Source organism: Scyliorhinus torazame, chromosome 11 (assembly GCF_047496885.1).
Source record: "Scyliorhinus torazame isolate Kashiwa2021f chromosome 11, sScyTor2.1, whole genome shotgun sequence".
NCBI lineage: Eukaryota > Metazoa > Chordata > Chondrichthyes > Carcharhiniformes > Scyliorhinidae > Scyliorhinus > Scyliorhinus torazame.
In genome coordinates, this window is record NC_092717.1 from 122962579 (window position 1) to 122986486 (window position 23908).

Consider the following 23908-nt stretch of genomic DNA (forward strand, 5'->3'; position numbering starts at 1 on the left):
GGGCACGGGAGCAATAGGTCAGAAGGTGAGAGCATTGAGGGAGAACTAGGGAATAGGGACAGTGTGGCTCTGAGGCAGAGCAGACGGGGAGAAGTTGCTGAACACAGCGGGTCTGGTGGCCTGAAGTGCATATGTTTTAATGCAAGGAGCATTACGGGTAAGGCAGATGAACTTAGAGCTTGGATTACTACTTGGAACTATGATGTTGTTGCCATTACAGAGACCTGGTTGAGGGAAGGGCAGGATTGGCAGCTAAACGTTCCAGGATTTAGATGTTTCAGGCGGGATAGAGCGGGATGTAAAAGGGGAGGCGGAGTTGCGCTACTTGTTCGGGAGAATATCACAGCTATACTGCGAGAGGACACCTCAGAGGGCAGTGAGGCTATATGGGTAGAGATCAGGAATAAGAAGGGTGCAGTCACAATGTTGGGGGTATACTACAGGCCTCCCAACAGCCAGCGGGAGATAGAGGAGCAGATAGGTAGACAGATTTTGGAAAAGAGTAAAAACAACAGGGTTGTGGTGATGGGAGACTTCAACTTCCCCAATATTTACTGGGACTCACTTAGTGCCAGGGGCTTAGACGGGGCGGAGTTTGTAAGGAGCATCCAGGAGGGCTTCTTAAAACAATGTGTAAACAGCCCAACTAGGGAAGGGGCGGTACTGGACCTGGTATTGGGGAATGAGCCCGGCCAGGTGGTAGATGTTTCAGTAGGGGAGCATTTCGGTAACAGTGACCACAATTCAGTAAGTTTTAAAGTACTGGTGGACAAGGATAAGAGTGATCCGAGGATGAATGTGCTAAATTGGGGGAAGGCTAATTATAATAATATTAGGCGGGAACTGAAGAACATAGATTGGGGGCGGATGTTTGAGGGCAAATCAACATCTGACATGTGGGAGGCTTTCAAGTGTCAGTTGAAAGGAATACAGGACCCGCATGTTCCTGTGAGGAAGAAAGATAAATACGGCAATTTTCGGGAACCTTGGATGACGAGTGATATTGTAGGCCTCGTCAAAAAGAAAAAGGAGGCATTTGTCAGGGCTAAAAGGCTGGGAACAGACAAAGCCTGTGTGGCATATAAGGAAAGTAGGAAGGAACTTAAGCAAGGAGTCAGGAGGGCTAGAAGGGGTCACAAAAAGTAATTGGCAAATAGGGTTAAGGAAAATCCCAAGGCTTTTTACACGTACATAAAAAGCAAGAGGGTAGCCAGAGAAAGGGTTGGCCCACTGAAGGATAGGCAAGGGAATCTATGTGTGGAGCCAGAGGAAATGGGCGAGGTACTAAATGAATACTTTGCATCAGTATTCACCAAAGAGAAGGAATTGGTAGATGTTGAGTCTGGAGAAGGGGGTGTAGATAGCCTGGGTCACATTGTGATCCAAAAAGACGAGGTGTTGGGTGTCTTAAAAAATATTAAGGTAGATAAGTCCCCAGGGCCTGATGGGATCTACCCCAGAATACTGAAGGAGGCTGGAGAGGAAATTGCTGAGGCCTTGACAGAAATCTTTGGATCCTCGCTGTCTTCAGGGGATGTCCTGGAGGACTGGAGAATAGCCAATGTTGTTCCTCTGTTTAAGAAGGGTAGCAAGGATAATCCCAGGAACTACAGGGCGGTGAGCCTTACTTCAGTGGTAGGGAAATTACTGGAGAGAATTCTTCGAGACAGGATCTACTCCCATTTGGAAGCAAATGGACGTATTAGTGAGAGGCAGCACGGTTTTGTGAAGGGGAGGTCGTGTCTCACTAACTTGATAGAGTTTTTCGAGGAGGTCACTAAGATGATTGATGCAGGTAGGGCAGTAGATGTTGTCTATATGGACTTCAGTAAGGCCTTTGACAAGGTCCCTCATGGTAGACTAGTACAAAAGGTGAAGTCACACGGGATCAGGGGTGAACTGGCAAGGTGGATACAGAACTGGCTAGGCCATAGAAGGCAGAGGGTAGCAATGGAGGGATGCTTTTCTAATTGGAGGGCTGTGACCAGTGGTGTTCCACAGGGATCAGTGCTGGGACCTTTGGTCTTTGTAGTATATATAAATGATTTGGAGGAAAATGTAATTGGTCTGATTAGTAAGTTTGCAGACAACACAAAGGTTGGTGGAATTGCGGATAGCGATGAGGACTGTCTGAGGATACAGCAGGATTTAGATTGTCTGGAGACTTGGGCGGAGAGATGGCAGATGGAGTTTAATCCGGACAAATGTGAGGTAATGCATTTTGGAAGGGCTAATGCAGGTAGGGAATATACAGTGAATGGTAGAACCCTCAAGAGTATTGAAAGTCAAAGAGATCTAGGAGTACAGGTCCACAGGTCATTGAAAGGGGCAACACAGGTGGAGAAGGTAGTCAAGAAGGCATACGGCATGCTTGCCTTCATTGGCAGGGGCATTGAGTATAAGAATTGGCAAGTCATGTTGCAGCTGTATAGAACCTTAGTTAGGCCACACTTGGAGTATAGTGTTCAATTCTGGTCGCCACACTACCAGAAGGATGTGAAGGCTTTAGAGAGGGTGCAGAAGATATTTACCAGAATGTTGCCTGGTATGGAGGGCATAAGCTATGAGGAGCGATTGAATAAACTCGGTTTGTTCTCACTGGAACGAAGGAGGTTGAGGGGCGACCTGATAGAGGTATACAAAATTATGAGGGGCATAGACAGAGTGGATAGTCAGAGGCTTTTCCCCAGGGTAGAGGGGTCAATTACTAGGGGGCATAGGTTTAAGGTGAGAGGGGCAAGGTTTAGAGTAGATGTACGAGGCAAGCTTTTTACGCAGAGGGTAGTGGGTGCCTGGAACTCCCTACCGGAGGAGGTAGTGGAAGCAGGGACGATAGGGACATTTAAGGGGCATCTTGACAAATATATGAATAGGATGGGAATAGAAGGTTACGGACCCAGGAAGTGTAGAAGATTGTAGTTTAGTCGGACAGTATGGTCGGCACGGGCTTGGAGGGCCGAAGGGCCTGTTCCTGTGCTGTACATTTCTTTGTACTTTGTTCTTTGTTCTCTGTCCGTAAGGTACTGTGTGTGGCCATCTCCACCCCCAAAAGCTCCTGAGCCTCAGAAAGAGCCATTGTCCACAACACACTCCCTACTTAAATTAAAATACCACACCTGAAAAGCAACCACAAAATGCTCACCCCTCACTGTCTTTAAGTTCACTAAGCCAATCCAATAGATTGACTTTTATCCCCGTCGAGCCCCCAATTGTTATGGGTCAGGGTTTAGAGAATCCCAAAGTATATCATGGAGTTCACCTGACCCACAACTTTTAATAGATTGTGGTATGGGGAGCACAGGGCCCACTCGACAAGAGTGGTACTTCAGAAGCAGAAAAGTATTTTTTAAAGCAAAACAATGTTTATTCTATGAACACAAGTTAACCTTTTTTAAAACAAACAGTGAATATCTTAGCAACCAGTAAATCAAATACAACCCCAAAGACTACAACACTAAGTAACCTGTATGCTGTCCTTTATCACCCAAAAGACTTAACAAACCTTTAAACATAAGCACATCAGAGTTTACAGTCACTACTGAAAACATTTATAATTCTTCTGAATTCACCAAATGATCCAGAGATAGTCTTTGGATGGCAGAGATCAAGAGTACAGCCCTTTCTTTTAACTCCTGATGCAGCTCACTGAAAAACACAGACACACCCAAGCTTTTCTCAAACTGAAACTAAAAAGCAGAAGTAGAGCTCAGCTGCACCAACACTCTGACATCACTCCAGTAACATGAGCAGCTCCATTTCTTAAAGGTACATTTCTTAAACACCCATTTCTTAAAGGTACTCTCACATGACAATATGCAGTTTCCCGAGGTGTTGGTATCTATCCCCTTCGCCTCAGTGACCTCGGGTGAAAGCAATTCAATACTGGCCTCTTCAAACTGAGACCAGACGGAACGGCACTTGTGGGGGTCCTCCGGGGGATTGGAGGCCGCAGGTGCATGCCCTTTGGGCAGGGTGGCACCCCTGAAGAGTTCCGGCGAGCGGAGCTCTTCAGTGCAGAAAACAGGGCTATGTGCAAACTCGGCCGCTCGTTCCCTGCCGAGGCCCCCTATCTAACCCGAGTGCCATTCGATAGCGTTGTGTTTCTCTCCGCTGTGAGCACTGGGAAACACATGGCTAAATGCGCTCACTGCGGGTATTTGTTCCCATTTCGTTAAATCCCGCTCAGTATGTCTAAGTCTGGGGCGCGATTTAACCATCGCGTTGCGCCCGGCTCGGATCTTGGCTCACCGGTTAAATAGCAGGAAAGGTCAAAATACAGGTAGCCTGCTGCTTTTTGCACCTGTGGCCTTTGATGCCCTTGGCGGATGTCCCCTGGAGGGCCTGGAGCCGGAGGGCTCCGACTGACTTACCAGTGTCACTGGCTTTGTCATGCCAGCCTGTTCTGCCTGCTGCCCTTGAGATGCACCAGTGTCAAAGGGGGAGATTAGGAAAAACTGGAGACTGCCGGCGTCTCCTTGGTGGCAGGCGCCAGGTTGGCCTCCAGCATTCCTCCTCCCTGACGGTGCCCGTGGTGGCCTTGGCGTCTCCATAGATCAGAGGGGCAGCTGGATTGTGCTCCAGAGGCCTCTGAGTCATCTGGCCATGCCAGTCCTGGCAACTCCACATTTTCTGCACCAATGCGATGCTCCTCCGTGACTGGCCCATGCTCTGGAGTGCCTCGGCAATGTCCATCTGCGTCCTGGACATGTCCTTCAGCGACTGGGACATGATGTCGAGATCCTCAGCCATGATCATCACAGACTGAGCCATGCTTGGGCACCACCGCTCAAGATGCTAGTCTTGTGCTGCAGGCTTTCTACTGCGATCGCCATCCTAGAAGTGTTTGCCTCGGTACCACTCAATTTCGGCACCATTTCCTGCGCACGTAGCCTTTGCAACTCCTCCAATCGGCTTTGCACTTGCTGGAATGTCGCTGCATCCTCCTGAATCTCACGGCTGTGTCCTAACATCTGCATGAGCTCTGGAATAACCTTGTCCAGAGGCTTGGCATCTGACTGGGACTCGCAGAGTCCTGGGATCCAGCAGAACTCTGACTGCTGATCCCCTTGGATGTTCCTGCCTGGATCTGATGTGCATCAGCATCTGTGTGGTGCTCACCAGATTGTGCCTCAGAAGCCTGTCCACTAATGTCGCCAACCAAGGTGTGTGCCTCTACGCTGATGGGAGGTGGGAGTGATAGTTCAGAGAATCACAGAATTTACAGTGCAGAAGGAGGCCCATCGAGTCTGCACCGGCCCTTGGTAAGAGCACCCCACCTAAGCCCGCACCCCTACCCTATCCCCGTAACCCAGTAACTCCGCCTAACCTTTTTTTGGACACGAAGGGCAATTTAGTAGAGTCAATCCACCTAACCTGCACATCTTTGGGCTGTGGGAGGAAACTGGAGCACCCGGAGGAAACCCACGCAGACACGGGGAGAACATGCAGACTCCGCACAGACAGTGACCCAAGCCGGGAATCGAACCTGGGACCTGGAGCTGTGAAGCAACTGTGCTAACCACTGTGCTACTGTGCCGCAACACATCAATGGTGGTCTCCTCGGATCTCTCCTCTGAGATGGTCTCTAGGGTGGCAGGGTGGTGGGGGGGGGGGGGGGGGTGCAGGTGGTGGAGGCGGTTGGTGGCCCGGCCCCATCAGATGGATAATCCTGCGAGAGAATGGACATGTGGTCAGTGAGAGGGAAGGATCATTTTGACATTTTGTCTGACATGAATAACTCACTTGAAACAGGTCATCTGTGTAAATGGGCAGAAGGTCAGCCTTGTTGTTGGTGACTGCTCTCTCCTCGGTGAACCCCGTGATCCCCCAGGGCCCATTCCTCATAGGGGCGGAGGACTTGGATCTCTGGTCCTCTGCTTCCCATCTTGGCCCATTCCCGCTTATTATGGGTTATCTACTCCTGCAGGGATGAAGAGAGGGCTTTGTGAGCTGCCCATTGGATCGATCAGGGGGTCTAAAGCAGGTGGTATGTGTAGGTACGGCACCTGGACATGAAGTGGTTGTGTTGGTGGGCTGCAGGGGATTATGACAAATAAGCATGAAGATCGGATGTGGGGAGAGTGCGAGGTGTCAGCCACTGATTAGTTGGGGGGGGGGGAAATTTGAGAATTCGCATGTGCAATTGATGCCAGGAAAGAGGTGGTAACTTACCCTTGCAACTCGGTGGAGGTCGTTTGTTTTCTTCCTACATTGGACGGCGGTCCTCCAGTTCATGCTGCCCGAATTGACAGCTGCTGCCACTGACTCCCAGGAGGTATTGGTGACCCAGCTGCTGGTCCTCCAATGCCCCCGTGGGAACAGGATGGCCCGTCTTCCATCAACAGCATCCTCAACTCTGGCCAGGTTGGCATCTTCAAAGCGAGGAGCAGGTCTGCACACTGCCATGCTTGTATGTTGACTGGCTTGAGTGGTGAGGGTGCGTTTAAAAGCAGCTCCCATCCTTGTTAGTGGCAAGAAGCTGAGGCGTGAGCCTGACGAATCAGGGGTGAAATTCTCCCCCAACGGCAGGATGTCCGCCGACTGGCGCCAAAGACGGCGCCAATCAGACGGGCATCGCGCCGGCCCAAAGGTGCGGAATGCTCCGCATCTTTGGCGGCCTAGCCCCAACATTGAGGGGCTAGGCCGACGCCGGAGGGATTTCCGCCCCGCCAGCTGGCGGAAATGGCGTTTGTTTCCCCGCCAGCTGGCGCGGAAATGCGGCCAATGCGCGGGAGCGTCAGCGGCCGCTGTCAGTTTCCCAGCGCATGCGCGGGAGCGTCAGCGGCCGCTGTCAGTTTCCCGCGCATGCGCAGTGGGGAGAGTCTCTTCCGCCTCCGCCATGGTGGAGGCCGTAGCGGAGGCGGAAGGGAAAGAGTGCCCCCACGGCACAGGCCCGCCCGCGGATCGGTGGGTCCCGATCGTGGGCCAGGCCACCGTGGGGGCACCCCCCGGGGTCAGATCGCCCCGTGCCCCCCCCAGGACCCCGGAGCCCGCCCACGCCGCCTGGTCCCGCCGGTAAATATCAGCTTTGATTTACGCCGGCGGGACAGGCAATTCCTGGGCGGGACTTCGGCCCATCCGGGCCGGAGAATCCAGCGGGGGTTCCCGCCAACCGGCGCGGCCTGATTCCCGCCCCCGCCCAATCTCCGGTACCGGAGACTTCGGTGGGGGTGGGGGCGGGATTCACGGCGGCCAACGGCCATTCTCCGACCCGGCGGCGGTCGGAGAATGACGCCCCAGATGATGAGGCAGCCAGTAATGACGAGAAGCTCGTTTTCGGCACTAAGCGCCATGAAATATGGGCCGCAATCTCGCCAACACAGCCGTCAAGAAACATCCAGCCAATCGCGCTCGAAATTACACATTGTGCCTATAGTTGCACTGGTCAAGTATAGACTGTTTGTTCTTTCAACTTATAAATTGAGTTGTCTTGGGGGAGGGGGCATGTCTGGCTTATGGTCCTGTCAATAAACCCTGTGGAATCCTGCCATATGGTAAATGTGGCCACTTTCCAGTTGCTGGCTGCTTTCCAAAAGAGATTGAATGAAATTACTGGTTCTAGCAACTATGGCAACTAACGTGTCTTTGACCTGTAGAATGCAAATTTGTACTGAAGGTTGTGAAATGTACGAGAGATTTCCTGTGGTTGCTTGGTTGGAACCTGCTGCATAAAAGTTCATCGCAACTCTAACTTTCAAAACCAGTGGCAGAGCTGTCCCTGTCCTGGAAGTGGTTCACAAGCCTGGCTGCAGACATGAGCACACAGTTCATTCACTGGCTCCTTTGAAAGTCTTTGAAAATATGTTGCTCATTCAAGTCTCTTCAACAGATTCAGATAGAAGAGCCTAGCTTTGTGTAGATAAGTGGCAGTTTAAGGGTATGTTCTAATGGAGTGACTAAGATTGAAAAACAGCTGTTTGGCATGTGTCTTCTAATCATCCAAAACCAATAAATAGAGAGGGATGCCCATGGAGGTACTCATGGCTTCATTCAAATCAGTAGATTACCATATTTTCCTGGGTAAACAAGCACTAATAGAGAAGTAGTTCAACTTTAAGAAGCTGTCTGCATGGGTCCAACTTCTTCTGTTCAACAAAATATAATTCAGAAAATCGGAGTTGCTAAATGGCACAGCTGAAATGGAACAGACCTTCCAAGCAGCATGCATTTTATATTGAGCGCTCTTCTGTCCTGGGAACCATATTATAGGGACTTTGCCTCAATACCATTGATGGGATTTCTGTACGGCGCCTACACTCCCGGATTTTCACAGGAGTCATTGATGTGTGCAATATCCATTAAGCTTGTGGTAGGTTTCATCTCTCTGGTCCAAAAGTGTGGAGCGAAATAGAAGCAGGAGTAAAAAGACTTGTTGAGCAAGCTCCAGCCTTCAATATTCAATTTATTTAATATTCAATACATTTTGTCAGCTGTGGCTCAGCGACAGTGTTCTCACCATTCTAGGGTTTGATCACAAAGGTAAAGGCTGACATTCCAGTGCAGTTATGAGTACATGCTGTCTTTCAGACGAGACATTAAACCCAAGTCTCCTTCTGCCTGCTCAGATGGATGTAAGAGAAACCATGGCGCTATTTTGAAGAACAGCACCAATAAAATAAAAACAAACGATCTGGTCATTTTGACACTGCAGTTTGTGGGGGTTTGCTGAGTGTAAATTAGCTTCCACATTTCCAAAATTACAAAAATAAAAATCTTTATTAGTGTCACAAGTAGGCTTACATTAACACTGCAATGAAGTTATTATGAAAAGCCCCTAGTCACCACACTACGGCCCCTGTTCGGATACACTGAAAGAGAATTCAGAATGTCCAAATTACACAACAGCACGTCCTTCGGGCCTTGTGGGAGGAAACCGGAGCACTCGGAGGAAATCCACACAGACACGGGAAGAATATGCAGACTCCATATAAACATATAAACAATGACCCAAGCCAGGATTTGAACCCGGGTCCCTGGCGCTGTAAAGGAACAGTGCTAACCATTGTGTCACCGCTCATTAGTGCAGGCATTAGTGACAACACTTCAAAAACTACTTAATTGGCTGTGTCGTATCTTTTATTTACAAATAAGTTTTATTAAGGTTTTCATAAAATATCAACGACAAAATGAAAAAGGAACCCAACAGGGTTAAGTACAAAACACAGTCTAGAAAAGCAACCCTCCATACCCCCCTCCCCCGGTACATAAATAATAAATTAACATTGACACCCCGACTTAACACAACAGGTATATACACCCCCTCAGACCCTCCAGTGTAAATAACATAAACAAAAATAAAAATAAAGTAAAGTAACTCCCACCCCCGAGTTGCTGCTGCCATTGACCAATGTCTACCGTTCTGCCAGGAAGTCTAAGAACGGTTGCCACCGCCTAAAGAACCCTTGTACCGACCCTCTCAAGGCGAATTTCACCCTCTCCAACTTAATAAACCCTGCCATATCGTTCATCCAGGATTCCATGCTTGGGGGCCTCGCATCCTTCCACTGAAGAAGAATCCTTCGCCGGGCTACCAGGGACGCAAAGGCCAGAATACCGGCCTCTTTCGCCTCCTGCACTCCCGGCTCCTCTGTGACCCCAAATATTGCGAGCCCCCAGCCCGGTTTGACCCTGGATCCTACCACCCTCGACACCATCCTCGCTACGCCCATCCAAAATTCCTCCAGCGCTTAGCACGCCCAGAAAATATGGGTGTGATTTGCTGGGCTCCCTGAGCACCTAACACACCTGTCCTCACCCCCAAAGAACCGGCTCATCCTTGTCCCGGTCATGTGTGCCCTGTGCAGCATCTTAAACTGTATGAGGCTGAGCCTCGCGCACGATGAGGAAGAGTTCACCCTCCCTAGGGCATCTGCCCACGTCCCCTCTTCGATCTCCTCTCCCAACTCCTCCTCCCACTTATCTTTCAACTCCACCACCGAGGCCTCCTCCTCCCCCTGCATCACCTGGTAAGTTTCCGAGATCTTCCCCTCTCCACCCCACCCCCCCAAGAGCACCCTTACTGTACTGTGTGTGGCAGCAGCCGCGGGAATTCCACCACCTGCCGCCTGGCAAACACCCTTACCTGTAAGTACCTGAAGGTGTTCCCCGGGGGGGGAACCCGTACTTCTCCTCTAGTTCACCCAGGCTCGCGAACTTCCCGTCCACAAACAGGTCCCCCAACTTTCGTATGCCTGCCCTGTGCCACCCCGAAAACCCTCCATCTATTCTCCCTGGGACGAACCGGTGGTTCCCCCGTATTGGGGTCCACACTGAGGCCCCAGCTTCCCCCTGTGCCGCCTCCACTGCCCCCAGATTTTGAGGGCAGCCGCCACCACCGGGCCCGTGGTATACCTCCTTGGAGGGAGCGGCAGTGGCGCCGTTGGCAGCGCCCCCAGACTCGTACCCACACAGGACGACGTCTCCAACCTCTTCCATGCAGCCCCCTCCCCCTCCATCACCCACTTGCGCACCATCGTCGCATTGGCGGCCCAGTAGTACCCACAGCGGTTGGGCAGCGCCAGCCCCCCCCATCTCTACTCCGCTCCAGGAACACCCTTCTCACCCTCGGAGTCCCTCGCGTCCACACAAACCCCATTATATTCCTGTTGACCCGCCTAAAAAAGGCTTTCGGGATAAACACGGAGAGGCACTGGAACAGGAACAAAAACCTTGGGAGCACCATCATTTTGACTGACTGCACCCTACCCGCCAAGGACAGCGGCAACGCGTCCCACCTCTTGAACTCCTCCTCCATTTGCTCCACCAGCCTTGTGAAATTAAGCTGTGTGTCTGGCTTGGAGGTCCTTGCCCTGAGCCGTCTCCTGTTGGACTGCCCAGGAAGTGTTGTGTTCCTTGTTTTGTACTGTGTATGCTCTTGTCTGTGATTGGCTGTCGTGTTGTGTGTGCTAATTGGTCCGTTGATCTGTCCATCACTATGTATGTGTGTATGTGCTGTGTTGTTCACTTGAATATCATGACATCATTGAAGGTCCTAACTAGCAACGGGCCCAACAGGTCCATATATTTTTTATAGAATTCGACCAGGAAACCATCCAGCCCCGGTGCCTTCCCCGCCTGCATGCTTCCTATCCCTTTGGTCAGCTCCTCCAGCCCAATCGGGGCCCCCAATCCCGCCACCAGTCCCTCCTCCACCTTCGGAAACCTCAATTGGTCCAGGAAGCGGCCCATCCCTCCCTCCTCCAGTGGAGGCCCGGACCGGTACAATTCCTCATAGAAGTCCCTGAAGACCCCATTGATGCCAACCCCACTCTGCACCACACTCCCTCCCCTGTCCTTAACTCCCCCAATCTCCCTAGCTGCGTCCCGCTTCCGAAGCTGATGCGCCAGCATCCGGCTTGCCTTTTCCCCATACTCGTAAATCACCCCCTGGGCCTTCCTCCACTGCACCTCCGCCTTCCTGGTGGTCACCAGGTCGAATTCAGCCTGGAGGCTGCGCCTCTTCCTCAACAATCCTTCCTCGGGCACCTCAGCATACCTCCTGTCTACCCTCACCATCTCCCGCACCAGCCTCTCCCTCTCCCCCCGCTCCCTCCTCTCCTTGTGGGCCCTAATGGAGATCAGCTCTCCCCTACCCACCGCCTTCAGTGCCTCTCATACCATCTCCACTCGGACCTCCTCATTATCATTGACCTCCAGGTACCTCTCTATACTTCCTTGGACCCGCTCACTCACCTCCTTGTCCGCTAACGGCCCCACCTCCAAGCGCCACAACGGGCGCTGGTCCCTCTCCTCCCCCAGCTCTAAGTCCACCCAATGCGGGCGTGGTCCGAAATGGCTATCGCCGAGTACTCGGTATCCTCTACTCTCGCTATCAGCGCCCTGCTCAAAATAAAAAAGTCGATTCGGGAATAAGCCTTATGGACATGTGAGAAGAATGAAAATTCCCTAGCCGGCGGCCTTGCAAATCTCCAAGGGTCCACCCCTCCCATCTGGTCCATAAGCCCCCTCAGCACTCTAGCCGCCGCCGGCTTCCTACCCGTCCTAGACCTGGAGCGATCCAGTGCAGGATCCAACACCGTGTTAAAGTCTCCCCCCATTATCAGGTCCCCCACTTACAAGTCTGGGATACGACCCAACATACACCGCATAAAACCCGCATCGTCCCAGTTCGGAGCATACACACTGACCAGTACCACCCTCTCTCCCTACAACTTACCACTTACCATTATGTACCTACCGCCATTATCTGCCACAGTGCTCGATGCCTCGAATAACACCTTCTTTCCCACCAAGATCGCCACCCCTCGATTTTTGGCATCTAGCCCCGAGTGAAACACCTGACCTACCCACCCTTTCCTCAATCTTACCTGGTCTGCCACCTTCAGGTGTGTCTCCTGGAGCATAACCACATCCGCCTTGAGCCCCTTCAGGTGCGCGAACACACGGGGCCGCTTGACCGGCCCGTTCAGTCCCCTTACATTCCAGGTTATCAGCCGGATCAGGGGGCTACCCGCCCCCCTCCCCCGCCAACTAGCCATAACCCCTCCTCGGCCAGCCACGCGCCCGCACCCCCCTCCCGACCCGTTCCCCAAGGCGGCATTCTCCCGTCTCGACCCCCGTCCCACTCGCTCCAGCTCCCTCTTGACCATAGCAGCAGCAACCCGATTCCCTGGCCACTCCCGCCTCTCCTTCGAATCCTCCCATTGTGTGACACACGCTCCTCTTCCGTTCCCCATCCACAGGCTCTCCCCCTCCCCCTTCCATCCTAAGCGTGGGAAACAACCCTCGCTTCCCTGCCCCGGCCCCGCCCCTCCAGTCTTCAGCGCGGGAAAAAGCCCGCGCTCTCTACCTACCCAGCCCCGCCACCTCTGCGGCAGCTCCTTTTACAGGCCCAGTCCCCTCACCCCCGACTCAGGCCTCCCCCTTCCCCGCGGGGCCCCATCTCACCGCCGGCCATCCACCCCTGTTCCCTTTGCTTACCCCCCTCCAAGAGCCCTACCGACCAACCCAACCAAAACAGTGCCCAACCCGCCCTGCTCACCCTCACCGACCAGAAGGAGAAAAACACAAAAGAAAAAAATAAGAAACCAAGAGCAAAGGACTCCCCCTCCAAAAGTAACATATCAACCGCAATCCCCAAACGCCAATGCCGACCCTCAGTCTGTGTCCAACTTCTCGGCCTGAACAAAGGCCCACGCCTCCTCCGGAGACTCAAAATAATGCTGCCGGTCCTTGTAGGTGACCCACAGTCGCGCCGGCTGCAACATTCCAAACTTCACCCACTTCCTGTGCAGCACCGCCTTCACCCGATTGTACCCGGCCCTCCTCTTCGCCACCTCCGCACTCCAGTCCTGATATATTTGAACTTCAGCGTTCTCCCACCTGGTGCTCCTCTCCTTCTTGGCCCACCTGAGCACACACTCCCGATCAGCGAACCGATGAAACCGCACCAGCACCGCCCGCGGAGGCTCATTAGCCTTGGGCCTCCTCGCCAGCACTCTATGGGCCCCTTCCAGCTCCAGGGGCCCCTGTAAGGACCCCGCTCCCATCAGCGAGTTCAACATGGTGACCACATAGGCCCCTACGTCCGGCCCCTCCAGCCCCTCCAGGAGGCCCAGCTCCGCAGATTCTTCCGCCTCGACCGATTCTCCATCTCCTCGAACCGCTCCTGCCATTTCTTGTGGAGCGCCTCGTGCACCACCACGTTAACCGGCAGGCCTAAGATCTCGTCCTCGTTGTCGGAGATCTTTTGTCGGGCCTCGCGGATCGCCACCCCCTGGGCCATCTTTGTCTCCAGCAGCTTGTCAATAGAAGCCTTCATCGGCTCAAGCAGGTCTGTTTTAATCTCTCTGAAACAGCGCTGGATACCCTCCTGTTGCTCCTGCGCCCACTGCATCCACGCTGCCTGGTCTCCGCCCGCCGCCATTTTGTTCTTCTTCCCTCGCACCTTCTTTGGGTCCAGCACCACCTTTTTAGTTGCCTCGCTCCTGGTAAAAGCCATATACGATCGGGGAATTGTTGTAATCTCCTTCGGGGATATGGCAAAGGAAAACGTCGAAAAAGTGCCGTTGGGGGCCCTGAAAAGAGCCCAAAAGTCCGTTTTTGCGGGAGCCGCCGAATGTGTGACTTAGCTCCGCATAGCCGCAACCGGAAGCCCCTGGCTGTGAAGTATCTTGAGATGAATAGTGATAAATAAATGCATATCTTTCTTTCAATATGATCATGACTGATATTCAGCTTCCATACCAATTTCCTGTCCATGTCCCAAATCCCTTGATTCCCTGAGGAACCAAAATGTTGTCTGATCTCAGCTTTAATTTTCCTTTTGTAAATCCATGTTGACTTAGTCTGATCACATGATTTTTCAAGTGCATTGCTAATTGTCCCTCGGGTCAAATTATTGACCCGTATATTAATTAAGTGGGGAAACAAACTAGAACTGCAAGCCAGCAAATTGAAAATGGTATTCAAAATTTGCGAGCATTGTTTCACTCAGCTTCATAAAGTTTTACTGGTCTTAAGTTAAGACTTTCGCAACTTCCCACAGTGTATAATCTCAAAATACGTGAATTTTATTCGATAGGTTGTCAAAACACTCCAGTCGAGATCTAGCAGTCCATTGCCATCAGCAAGTTACAAAGGAATTCAGTTTGAAGTTTAGAAAAAGGTAAGTAATTAAAAAGAGTGGTTCTAAAGTGCATTACAAATGTATCCGGTAGTAATGATAGGTTTATCCAGTGGAGGATAGATCTGCTTTATTTAATTGCCTCACCTCTTTTGTGTAGTCTAACCAGGTACAAATATGGCAAAGAGAAAAGGCAACCAATTGTGGCAGATCTTCTCCTTGACTAGATGACTTAATTTTTATTACTGGACATATTAAATTACCACTCCTTTTAATTGCTTATTACTAAATATTTATTTCTGAATTTTGGGTTTTAGCACCTTGCTAATAGCAAAGCAACTCCAGCCAATGCAGGAGCAACTTAGGAAATGGAAAAGTGATTTGCTTAATTTGACTAGTCTGAATTACTTTTGTGTGCTTCTCTTTTGATAGTCACAAGTTGTTTTCTTCCATATCGAAGACATCAATTGGCGAAAGCAGTATCTGAAATTGCAGATACAGCACTCGGTGTTCAGTTCAAGGTCACTCTATACCATAAATATCATAGTAAAGTTAAATCCAGTGGAACTAAGATGCAATTAAGTTGTTGCTGGTTTTAGTGTAATTATTGGACTGACAGTGTCATTTTCATAGATTTTAGGTAACTGAATAGGAGCTGCATTAAAGAGGTTTTAAAGACCCTTTTAAAATTCAACAATTTGTTCTGCAGCAAACCAACCACTGATTCGGTCGGGCTTACAATCATAGAATTCCTACAGTACAGAAAGGGGCCATTTGGCCCATCGTGTCTGCATTGTACCTCGGCCTACGCCCCACCCTACCCCATTAACCCAACCTAACCTTTTTGGGCAATTTAGGATGGGGCAATTTATCATGGCCAATCCACCTAATCTGCACACCTTTGGACTGTGGGAGAAAACCGGAGCACCCGGAGGAAACCCACGCAGGCAAGGGGAGAACGTGCAGACTCCGCACAGTCACCCGAGGTCGGAATTGAACCCGAGGCCCAGGCGCTGTTTTATTGAATTTGTTTTTAATTATCTTAAAATCCGATATCAGTGATTTTGTAATTTTTGAACATACAACCCTGCCGAATTGTGGCAAAGCTAGATTTCTGGCTACCTTACTAACATTGGCTCTTGACTAACTGACTAATGTGCTCTTGATTAATAAGGGGATCAGGTGTTATGGGGAGAAGGCAGGAGAATGGGGATGAGAAAATATCAGCCATGATTGAATGGCGGAGCAGTCTTGATGGACCGAGTGGCCTAATTCTGCTCCTATGTCTTATGGTCTTTTGGCACTGTCCATGGTGATTTTTGCTACACCTGGCTACTAGAACTGTTTTTGCTGGATTCCAGCAGGCTATCAGCCTGTAGTTAGGAACCTGCTGTTGTGGAAGGTGGTTGGGAGTGGTGGTGGGGGGGGGGGGGGGGGGGGGGGGCGCTGCAGGAAACGGTTACTGCTGAAGCAGTGAGATGCCTGCTACATACAAATGAGCACTCTTCCCCCAGCCTTCTGGAAATAAGAAAGAAAATTGATGGCGCGGAGAAACCAGTCAATATCTTCTGATCTGAAACTCTTTATTCATTCAACACCCAGCTTTCCCCCTTTAAACTTCTTGATGGAATGCGCTACCTGAGAGCCCGGAGGTGACCCCCACATTGCCCCTTTAGGCAAGGCCCACCACACCTTATTCCGCTGAGGCACTTGACAGGACAAGGAGCCCTGGGACTTAAGTCCCGGCCATTGAGAACTGCTAGTCATTCAGAGGCCGGCAGCTCTTCTATACTCAGCATCATTAATAATAATAATCTTTATTAGTGGCACAAGTAGGCTTACATTAACACTGCAATGAAGTTAATGTGAAAATCCCCTAGTCACCACACTCCGGCTCCTGTTCGAGTACAGAGAGGAAGAATTCAGAATGTCCAATTCACCTAACAAGCACATCTTTCGGAACTTGTGAAGGAAACCGGAGCACCCGGAGGAAACCCATGCAGACACAGGGACAACATGCAGACTCTGCACAGACAGTGACCCAAGCGGGAATCAAACACGGGACCCTGGCGCTGTGGAGCAACAGTGCTAACCACTGTGCTACCATGCCACCAAGAAAATGGTGGCTGCAGCTGGTGCTACACCCACCTGAGGCCTCAAATCGCGGAGGGCCCCAGGCACAGGTGAAGGGGGTCACTGGGTGGGGTTCATTGGGGTGCGGTGAGGTGGGTCAGTTGCAAGAGCGAGGGGGTGGCAATGCCAGGCCCTTCAAGCAGACACTATTGCCTTTTATTGAGGGGGCCCCGCCAGGAGCCGGCAGTATCCACTCCATCCAGTATCCACCCTTTGGTTTGCTGTGATAGCCCAAATACAGGTGGCACAACAGACTGCTGTGTGGAATCAAGGGATTACCTAGCTGCTGAAACAAAGTAACATTGAATGACCAATGGGACCTATTACAACCCCCACGGAGTTCACGGGGTTTGGACCATCTGGTTCCCCATGACCTGCATGGAATCTGAACTTCCCCAGCAACAGGGCGGGGCTTCCCCTTTAATCGGGGACCCTCACAGTATAAAAATCCCGACCTGGGTGCAGGTTGGAGAGGGTGACCTTTCGGAGAGTGGGGTATTTGTGTAAAGTTAATAAAAGAGTATCCTTTGCATCCTACTTGCTGTTTCATGCGTATTCCCTTGGCGTGGATACTGCAGGACCCCAGCACTTAAAACTAGCATATAACGTTTCTGATTGGGAGCTTTTCCAGAGGCCAAGAACATTGTGGGGGTTAAATAACTACTTAGCCATCCTCATAAAGTGAATTGTCAGCAATGTTGTGAGGTGTAGGTAGTCTTAGGTTGTTGCTCAATGTTCATTTTATCTTTGCAAAGTTAAAGCCACAACTGCTGTACATGTGTGTTATTAACAATGATTCCGTGCAACTGACTTTAGCCAGATTAAAGGGTATTCAATGGTAATGTTTATGTTTGACTGGTTATTGATTGTGCATATCTTGCAGTTCCCATGGATTATACACCAAAGGAACATTTAAACGTTTTCTTTGGGTAATATTGAATTATTTTCGTTGTCAGAGTCTTAAAGAAGTCTGAAAGATAAATGTTTTTGATTGTACTTATTGTTAAGATTTTAATTTAGAATTGTTATATTTTTATACTTGGTCACAGTAGTGCATTATTTTACTCTTAGAATGGATACCCTGAGAAAAATCAGAATGCATACCAATCAGCAATCTGAGGATGCTCATCTTTGTATTGAACCAAAGCCTGCAAATTTTTGCAACATTTCAGTTTTATCGAAGGAGTTCCTACATTTTTGAAGTGTCTGTTTCAAGAATAAAGAATTGCATTGTTTACAAAATTAGTTGGAATAAAACAACTCTTAACTATGCAAAGACACAATCAATTAATCTTCATTAACATAGATAGTTGCATAGGTAAATCGACAATTGTGCCACCAGTTTAAGATAAATGGAAGCGAATCCATGATCCTTATTAACATACCCATCTAAGTAGAATTTAACAAGCATCATCTGTGTTTCATCAATCAATGGATGTATAGAATGAGTTCATGTACAGTACTTTCCATGGAAACTGGCTCAATCAAAAGAACTTGCACTCCATGCGGCAATCTATTTGATTCCAGAATCATATTTACTGGCTAAACTTTTGCATTGAGACTTTGGAGTATCGCATCTGAAGCCCATGAAGCTCACTCTGAAATGTTAGACCATTTCTTGTTTTAATATGCACACATTATCTACAGCCAAATTGTAACTTTGAGATCTGGAACGAATCAGAGAGCACTCTAGGTACACTTCATCATTCTTCTATCCTGCCAGAAACAGTGCGATTCATTTAGCAATTCATTAAGACTAATAGCAATATCTGTGTGCATGCTGCAGAGAATGAGCCATTTTGTTTCATAACAGATTGCAGATGAAAGGAAACCATTCATTTCTTGCCTGCCTGATGTAATTACGATTGCACTAATTACCTCAAATCACTGACATCCAGGGTCAATAAGGATGGGAACAAGCACATCAAAGACAAGCAATATGAAACCAGAAGCAAACCCTTTCAACAAGATCTATATTTGATTCTTATGTTTTATTGCTAGACTTTAAGTTTAGATGCATTCTGAATATTTATTATTCTATTCACAGTTTGATGGTGAAAACATGTTTATGAGTATGACAGATCCAAGCCAGGACTGCATGCCAGGAAGCCAGGTGGGTTAATTAATCTTCTCCGCCATGTTTCAAGATGTAATTAAACAAATTCAAAAGGATGCATTGCAAATAAGCATTACTATCAGTAACTGGCGTAATCAAAATAATTATAATTTGCAAACAAAGCATTTAAACTGTGCTTTAGATTAATGAGATGTAGCTTGAACAAATGTCATATTTGGATGATTCTTAGATGCAAACATTCAACATTGCAATTAGCAGTGTGGGTTTTTTCTGAGCAACCGAGTAGCTACTTTGTTGGCATGATCTTAAAAGAAAAATCTATTTTCTTTATGAATAATGTGCTTACATATGCTCATTAGGAGAATTTTAATTGTAACTACTTTGATCATGAGGTGCAAACCTAACACTAAACACCTGCACATAAATAATGGTTAAGCCAATTTATTTTAATTGGAAATAAAAATGATGGAAAATTATTTTCTCGTATTAAATTGGGAAATAGATTTTTTAGATGAAAATGAATCAGTAAATATAATATCCCCGAGTCAATGCCTAAAATGTGACTGAAGATCAGTCACAAGTGAAATTTGTTTCTAATTCATGTTATTTGATGTCCATAGCATTGAGAGTAATCTACTGACAACAGGTGAACACATTTTTATTGCAAAAATGGCTCAGTCCAAGATGTAATAAATCAGCAATTTTCAGGCTCTGGATGATAAATTATTGCTGCCCCTTATTTTATAGAAGAGGCCTCATGTGTGCAGCCGTGCCCTCATCCTCTGGTGCCTGGTTTCTAACGCACACGTTTAAACAACTCTAGCCCTTTAACCTCGACTGCAGTCAATATTCATGCATTATTCTTCTATCAACTTTGCCCTACTGCATCCTTATAATAAAGTGTTGCATGTTTAAGTGTATTTTTAATAAATCTTGTTTGCTCACTGAACTTATTAAGTGAATATGATACATTAATTAAATTGAAAGAAAAAAGGAATAGTTGATCTATTGCGTAAGAAGGCAAAACAAAGCTAAAAAGAAAAGGTTATAAAAATATTGAAAAACAGGTGAGTAGAATTTAGTTAATATATATTCAGCAGAATAGTGCATGTTTATTATACTATGTCTTTCATGCCAGTGGAAAGTAGGTTTGGCTGCATAATAGTGCAAGATATAGGGTATAACCAGGGAGCCGTGAGGCAATCTGGATCCCAAGACCAAGTGACCATGTCTAACACATGGGGCTGGATTCTCCCACCCCGCCCGCCGCAGGAACGCCATAGACGAGCCGAGTAGAATGGAATAATCCATTGACCTCAGCCGGGATTCTCCGGTCACTGGGCGAACGTGGCCGGAGATTCCCTCCCATGATATTGTATTGCCGAGGCTTTGCAGCATGTGGAATTTAATTCCAGTCTTGTACAAAGCAATGTTTTCTCAAAAATGTGCAGATGCGGGGCAGCACAGTGGTGCAATGGGTTAGCCCTGCTGCCTCACGGCGCCGAGGTCCCAGGTTCGATCCCGGCTCTGGGTCACTGTCCGTGTGGAATTTGCACATTCTCCCCGTATTTGCGTGGGTTTCGCCCTCACAACCCAAAAGATGTGCAAGATAGGGGGATTGGCCACGTTAAATTGCCCCTTAATTGTAAAAGAAGAATTGGTACTCTAAATGTTTTTTTAAAAATATACAGATGCTGTTAAGAGCCTTTTTAAAAATTGGTATTGTTGTGTTGGGTGTTCTGGTTCACAAACAAACCAACAATGCTGGAAGTGGTGTAACGCTATTTTATTAACTGTTCAACTATGCCATCATACTGTAAACGTGGGTATAAGCAATACCAGCTTAACTGTGGACCCTTTCCTATCACTAGCTTTGATGAGGCACTCAGCACATGGTGAATGTCTGTGATGCAGGCTGTGAGCTCTGTGCTCCGAGCTGGCTGCTGCTAGAATGAGCGGGAACTCTCCTGTCCTCTGTCTTTATAGTGCTTGTGCTCTCACTGGTGATTGGCTGCGGTGTTATGTATGCTGGTTGGTCCTACTGCATGTCCATCAGTGTGTGTATGTGATTGCACCATAATGTACTGATGTATATTATGACATCCCCCTTTTTACAAAGAACATGTGCCTATGTGAGAATAAATAACGTGTAATGAGTGTATCTGACCATGTGTGTGCAGTATTTACATAACTATGTACATGAGGCTAGTCTATATACACGGGAAGGTGCCTGGTGCAGAGAAAAGAAAAACAAGGTGTTACACCAACAACAAAACTAATAACGAATGCTATAAACAAACTAGTGAAATGCTGAAACAGGATGAAAGAACAAAGCATTGAGTCCAACATTGTAAGGCTCATAAATCAAGTCTCTGAGGTGGGCGACGAATTCGGGTTGACCGCCTCAAGGGTGAGTCAGGAGCCACTGGCTGAGGATCGGGCCGGGCCACGGCCAAGTGAGGAGGATGCAGAGTATCCGGAAGCTCTACAAAGTCCAGGTCTGGGACAACAGGAGGGCGTGGCACCGGTGGAGGATCGCGTAGCGAGCGTGGAACCAGACGAAGGACACGCCGATTGCGGCGGCGAATGGAGCCATCAGGCAGACGAACAGGAATGAGCGGGGAGCCACCAGCTGAAGAACCACAGCAGCCGCAGACCAGCCACCCTCCGGAAGATGGATTCGGACGTTGTCACCTGGCGCCAGAGCAGGAAGATCAGTCGCTCGAGCGTCATGCGCCGCCTTGTGCTGCGCGCGAGACTGCTGCATCCGCTGAAGGACCAGAGCATGGTCGAGGTCTGGGACGTGAATGGACGGTACAGTGGTCCTGAGGGTGCGACCCATCAGCAGCTGGGCTGGTGACAGGCCCGTGGACAGTCGAGCCGAGCGATAGGCCAGCAAGGCGAGGCAGAAGTCGGATCCTGCATCAGCAGCCTTGCAGAAGAGGCTGTTTACGATGTGGACGCCCTTTTCTGCTTTGCCATTTGACTGGGGGTGCAGGGGACTGGACGTCACGTGTACAAAGTTGTACCTGCTGGCGAAGTTAGACCATTCCTGGCTCGCGAAGCAGGGGCCATTGTCCGACATCACAGTGAGTGGGATGCTGTGACGAGCAAAGGTCTCTTTGCAGGCACGGATAACAGCCGATGACGTGATGTTGTGCAGGCGTACAACCTCGGGATAGCTGGAGAAATAATCAACTATGAGAACATAGTCCCTGCCAAGCGCATGGAACAGGTCCACGCCAACCTTAGACCAAGGGGACGTGACCAACTCATGGGGCTGAAGGGTCTCCCGTGGATGGGCCGGCTGGAACCACTGACAGGTGGGGCAATTGAGCACAGTGTTGACAATGTCCTCATTTATGCCAGGCCAGTAGATAGCCTCTCGGGCCCTCCGTCGGCACTTCTCTACGCCGAGATGGCCCTCGTGCAGCTGCTCTAAAACCAGGTGATGCATGCTGTGTGGGATCACGATGCGGTCCAGCTTCAGGAGGACGCCATCAACGACTGCCAGATCGTCTCAAATATTATAGAACTGCGGGCATTGTCCCTTGAGCCATCCGTCAGTCATGTGGCGCATCACACGTTGTAGCAGGGGGTCAGCCGCAGTGTCACGGCGAATGTGGGTTAGGCGTTCATCCATGGCCGGCAGGTTGGTGGCCGTGAAGACCACATGGGTGTCGACTTGGCAAACGAACCCCTCTGGGTCGGACGGAGTGGTGACTGCCCTGGACAGAGCGTCGGCTATGATCAGGTCCTTACCCGGTGTGTACACGAGCTGGAAATCATATTTCCGGAGCTTGAGCAGAATGCGTTGTAGGCGAGGAGTCATGTCATTGAGGTATTTTTGGATGTTGCCGACCAGCGGGCAATGGTCAGTCTCCACAGTGAACTGGGGAAGGCCATACACGTAGTCATGGAACTTGTCGACACTGGTCAACAGGCCTAGGCACTCCTTCTCGATTTGCGCATAGCGCTGCTCTGTGGGGGTCTTGGCCCATGATGCATAGGCAACAGGGGCCCATGGCGAGGCGTCATCTCGTAGCAGGAGCACCGCCCCTATGCCAGATTGGCTGGCATCCGTTAATATTTTTGTCTCCCTTGCAGGATCGAAAAACGCCAATACCGGGTCGGTGGTCAGCTTGACCTTGAGCTCCTCCCATTCACGCTGGTGGGTGGGAAGCCACTGGAAGTCCGTTCTCTTCCTAACTAGGTTGCAGAGAGCCGTGGTGTGGGAAGTGATGTTAGGGATGAACTTTCCTAGGAAGTTGACCATTCCTAAGAACCGGAGCACCGCCTTCTTATCCGCCGGCTTCTGCATGGCCGTGATGGCTGCCACCTTGTCCGCATCCGGCCGCACACCCCAACCGGGAGATGTGGTCTCCTAAAAACCTGAGTTCGGTCTGGCCGAAAGAACATTTGGCTCTGTTGAGGTGCAGGCCTTGGTCCCGTATTCACTTAAAAACGCGTTGGAGGCGACTGATATGCTCCTGCGGGGTATTGGACCAGATGATGATGTCGTCCACATAGACGCACACACCCTCGATGCCCTCCATCATCTGCTCCATGATACGGTGGAACACTTCAGATGCTGATATGATTCCAAATGGCATTCTATTGTAGCAGTACCTGCCAAATGGGGTGTTGAAAGTACACAGCTTCCTGCTGGACTTGTCCAATTGAATCTGCCAGAAGCCCTTTGATGCATCCAGCTTGGTGAATATGTTGGCTCGAGCCATCTCGCACGTGATCTCCTCACGCTTGGAGATAGGGTAATGCTCCCGCATGATGTTATGATTTAAATCCTTCGGGTCGATACAGATCCGGAGCTCGCCGGAAGGCTTATTGACGCACACCATGGAACTGACCCAGTCGGTTGGTTCCGTCACTCTGGAAAGCACTCCTTGGTCCTGGAGGTCCTGCAGCTGCTGCTTGAGGCGGTCCTTGAGGGGTGCTGGGACTCTGCAAGGTGCATGAACCACAGGCGTGGCATCCTGTTTGAGCAGGATTTTGTATGTGTAGGGAAGTGTGCCCATGCATTCGAAGACATCTCGGTGTTGAGTGATGATGGCACTTAGTTGCGCCCTGAAGTCCGCATCTTGGAAGTCAGATGT

The 23908-nt window shown here is 49.6% G+C and overlaps 1 protein-coding gene across 9 annotated transcripts in view; it reads left to right on the top strand.

Moving 5' to 3' along the window:
* Positions 1-23908, top strand: part of tox (thymocyte selection-associated high mobility group box) — a 449045-nt gene that overhangs the window by 175761 nt on the left and 249376 nt on the right. For all 9 annotated transcript variants that reach the window (XM_072467723.1, XM_072467717.1, XM_072467722.1 and 6 more), the window contains one exon: positions 18765-18830. In XM_072467723.1, coding sequence (XP_072323824.1) covers positions 18765-18830 — 66 coding nt within the window. The remainder of the gene's footprint in view (positions 1-18764; positions 18831-23908) is intronic.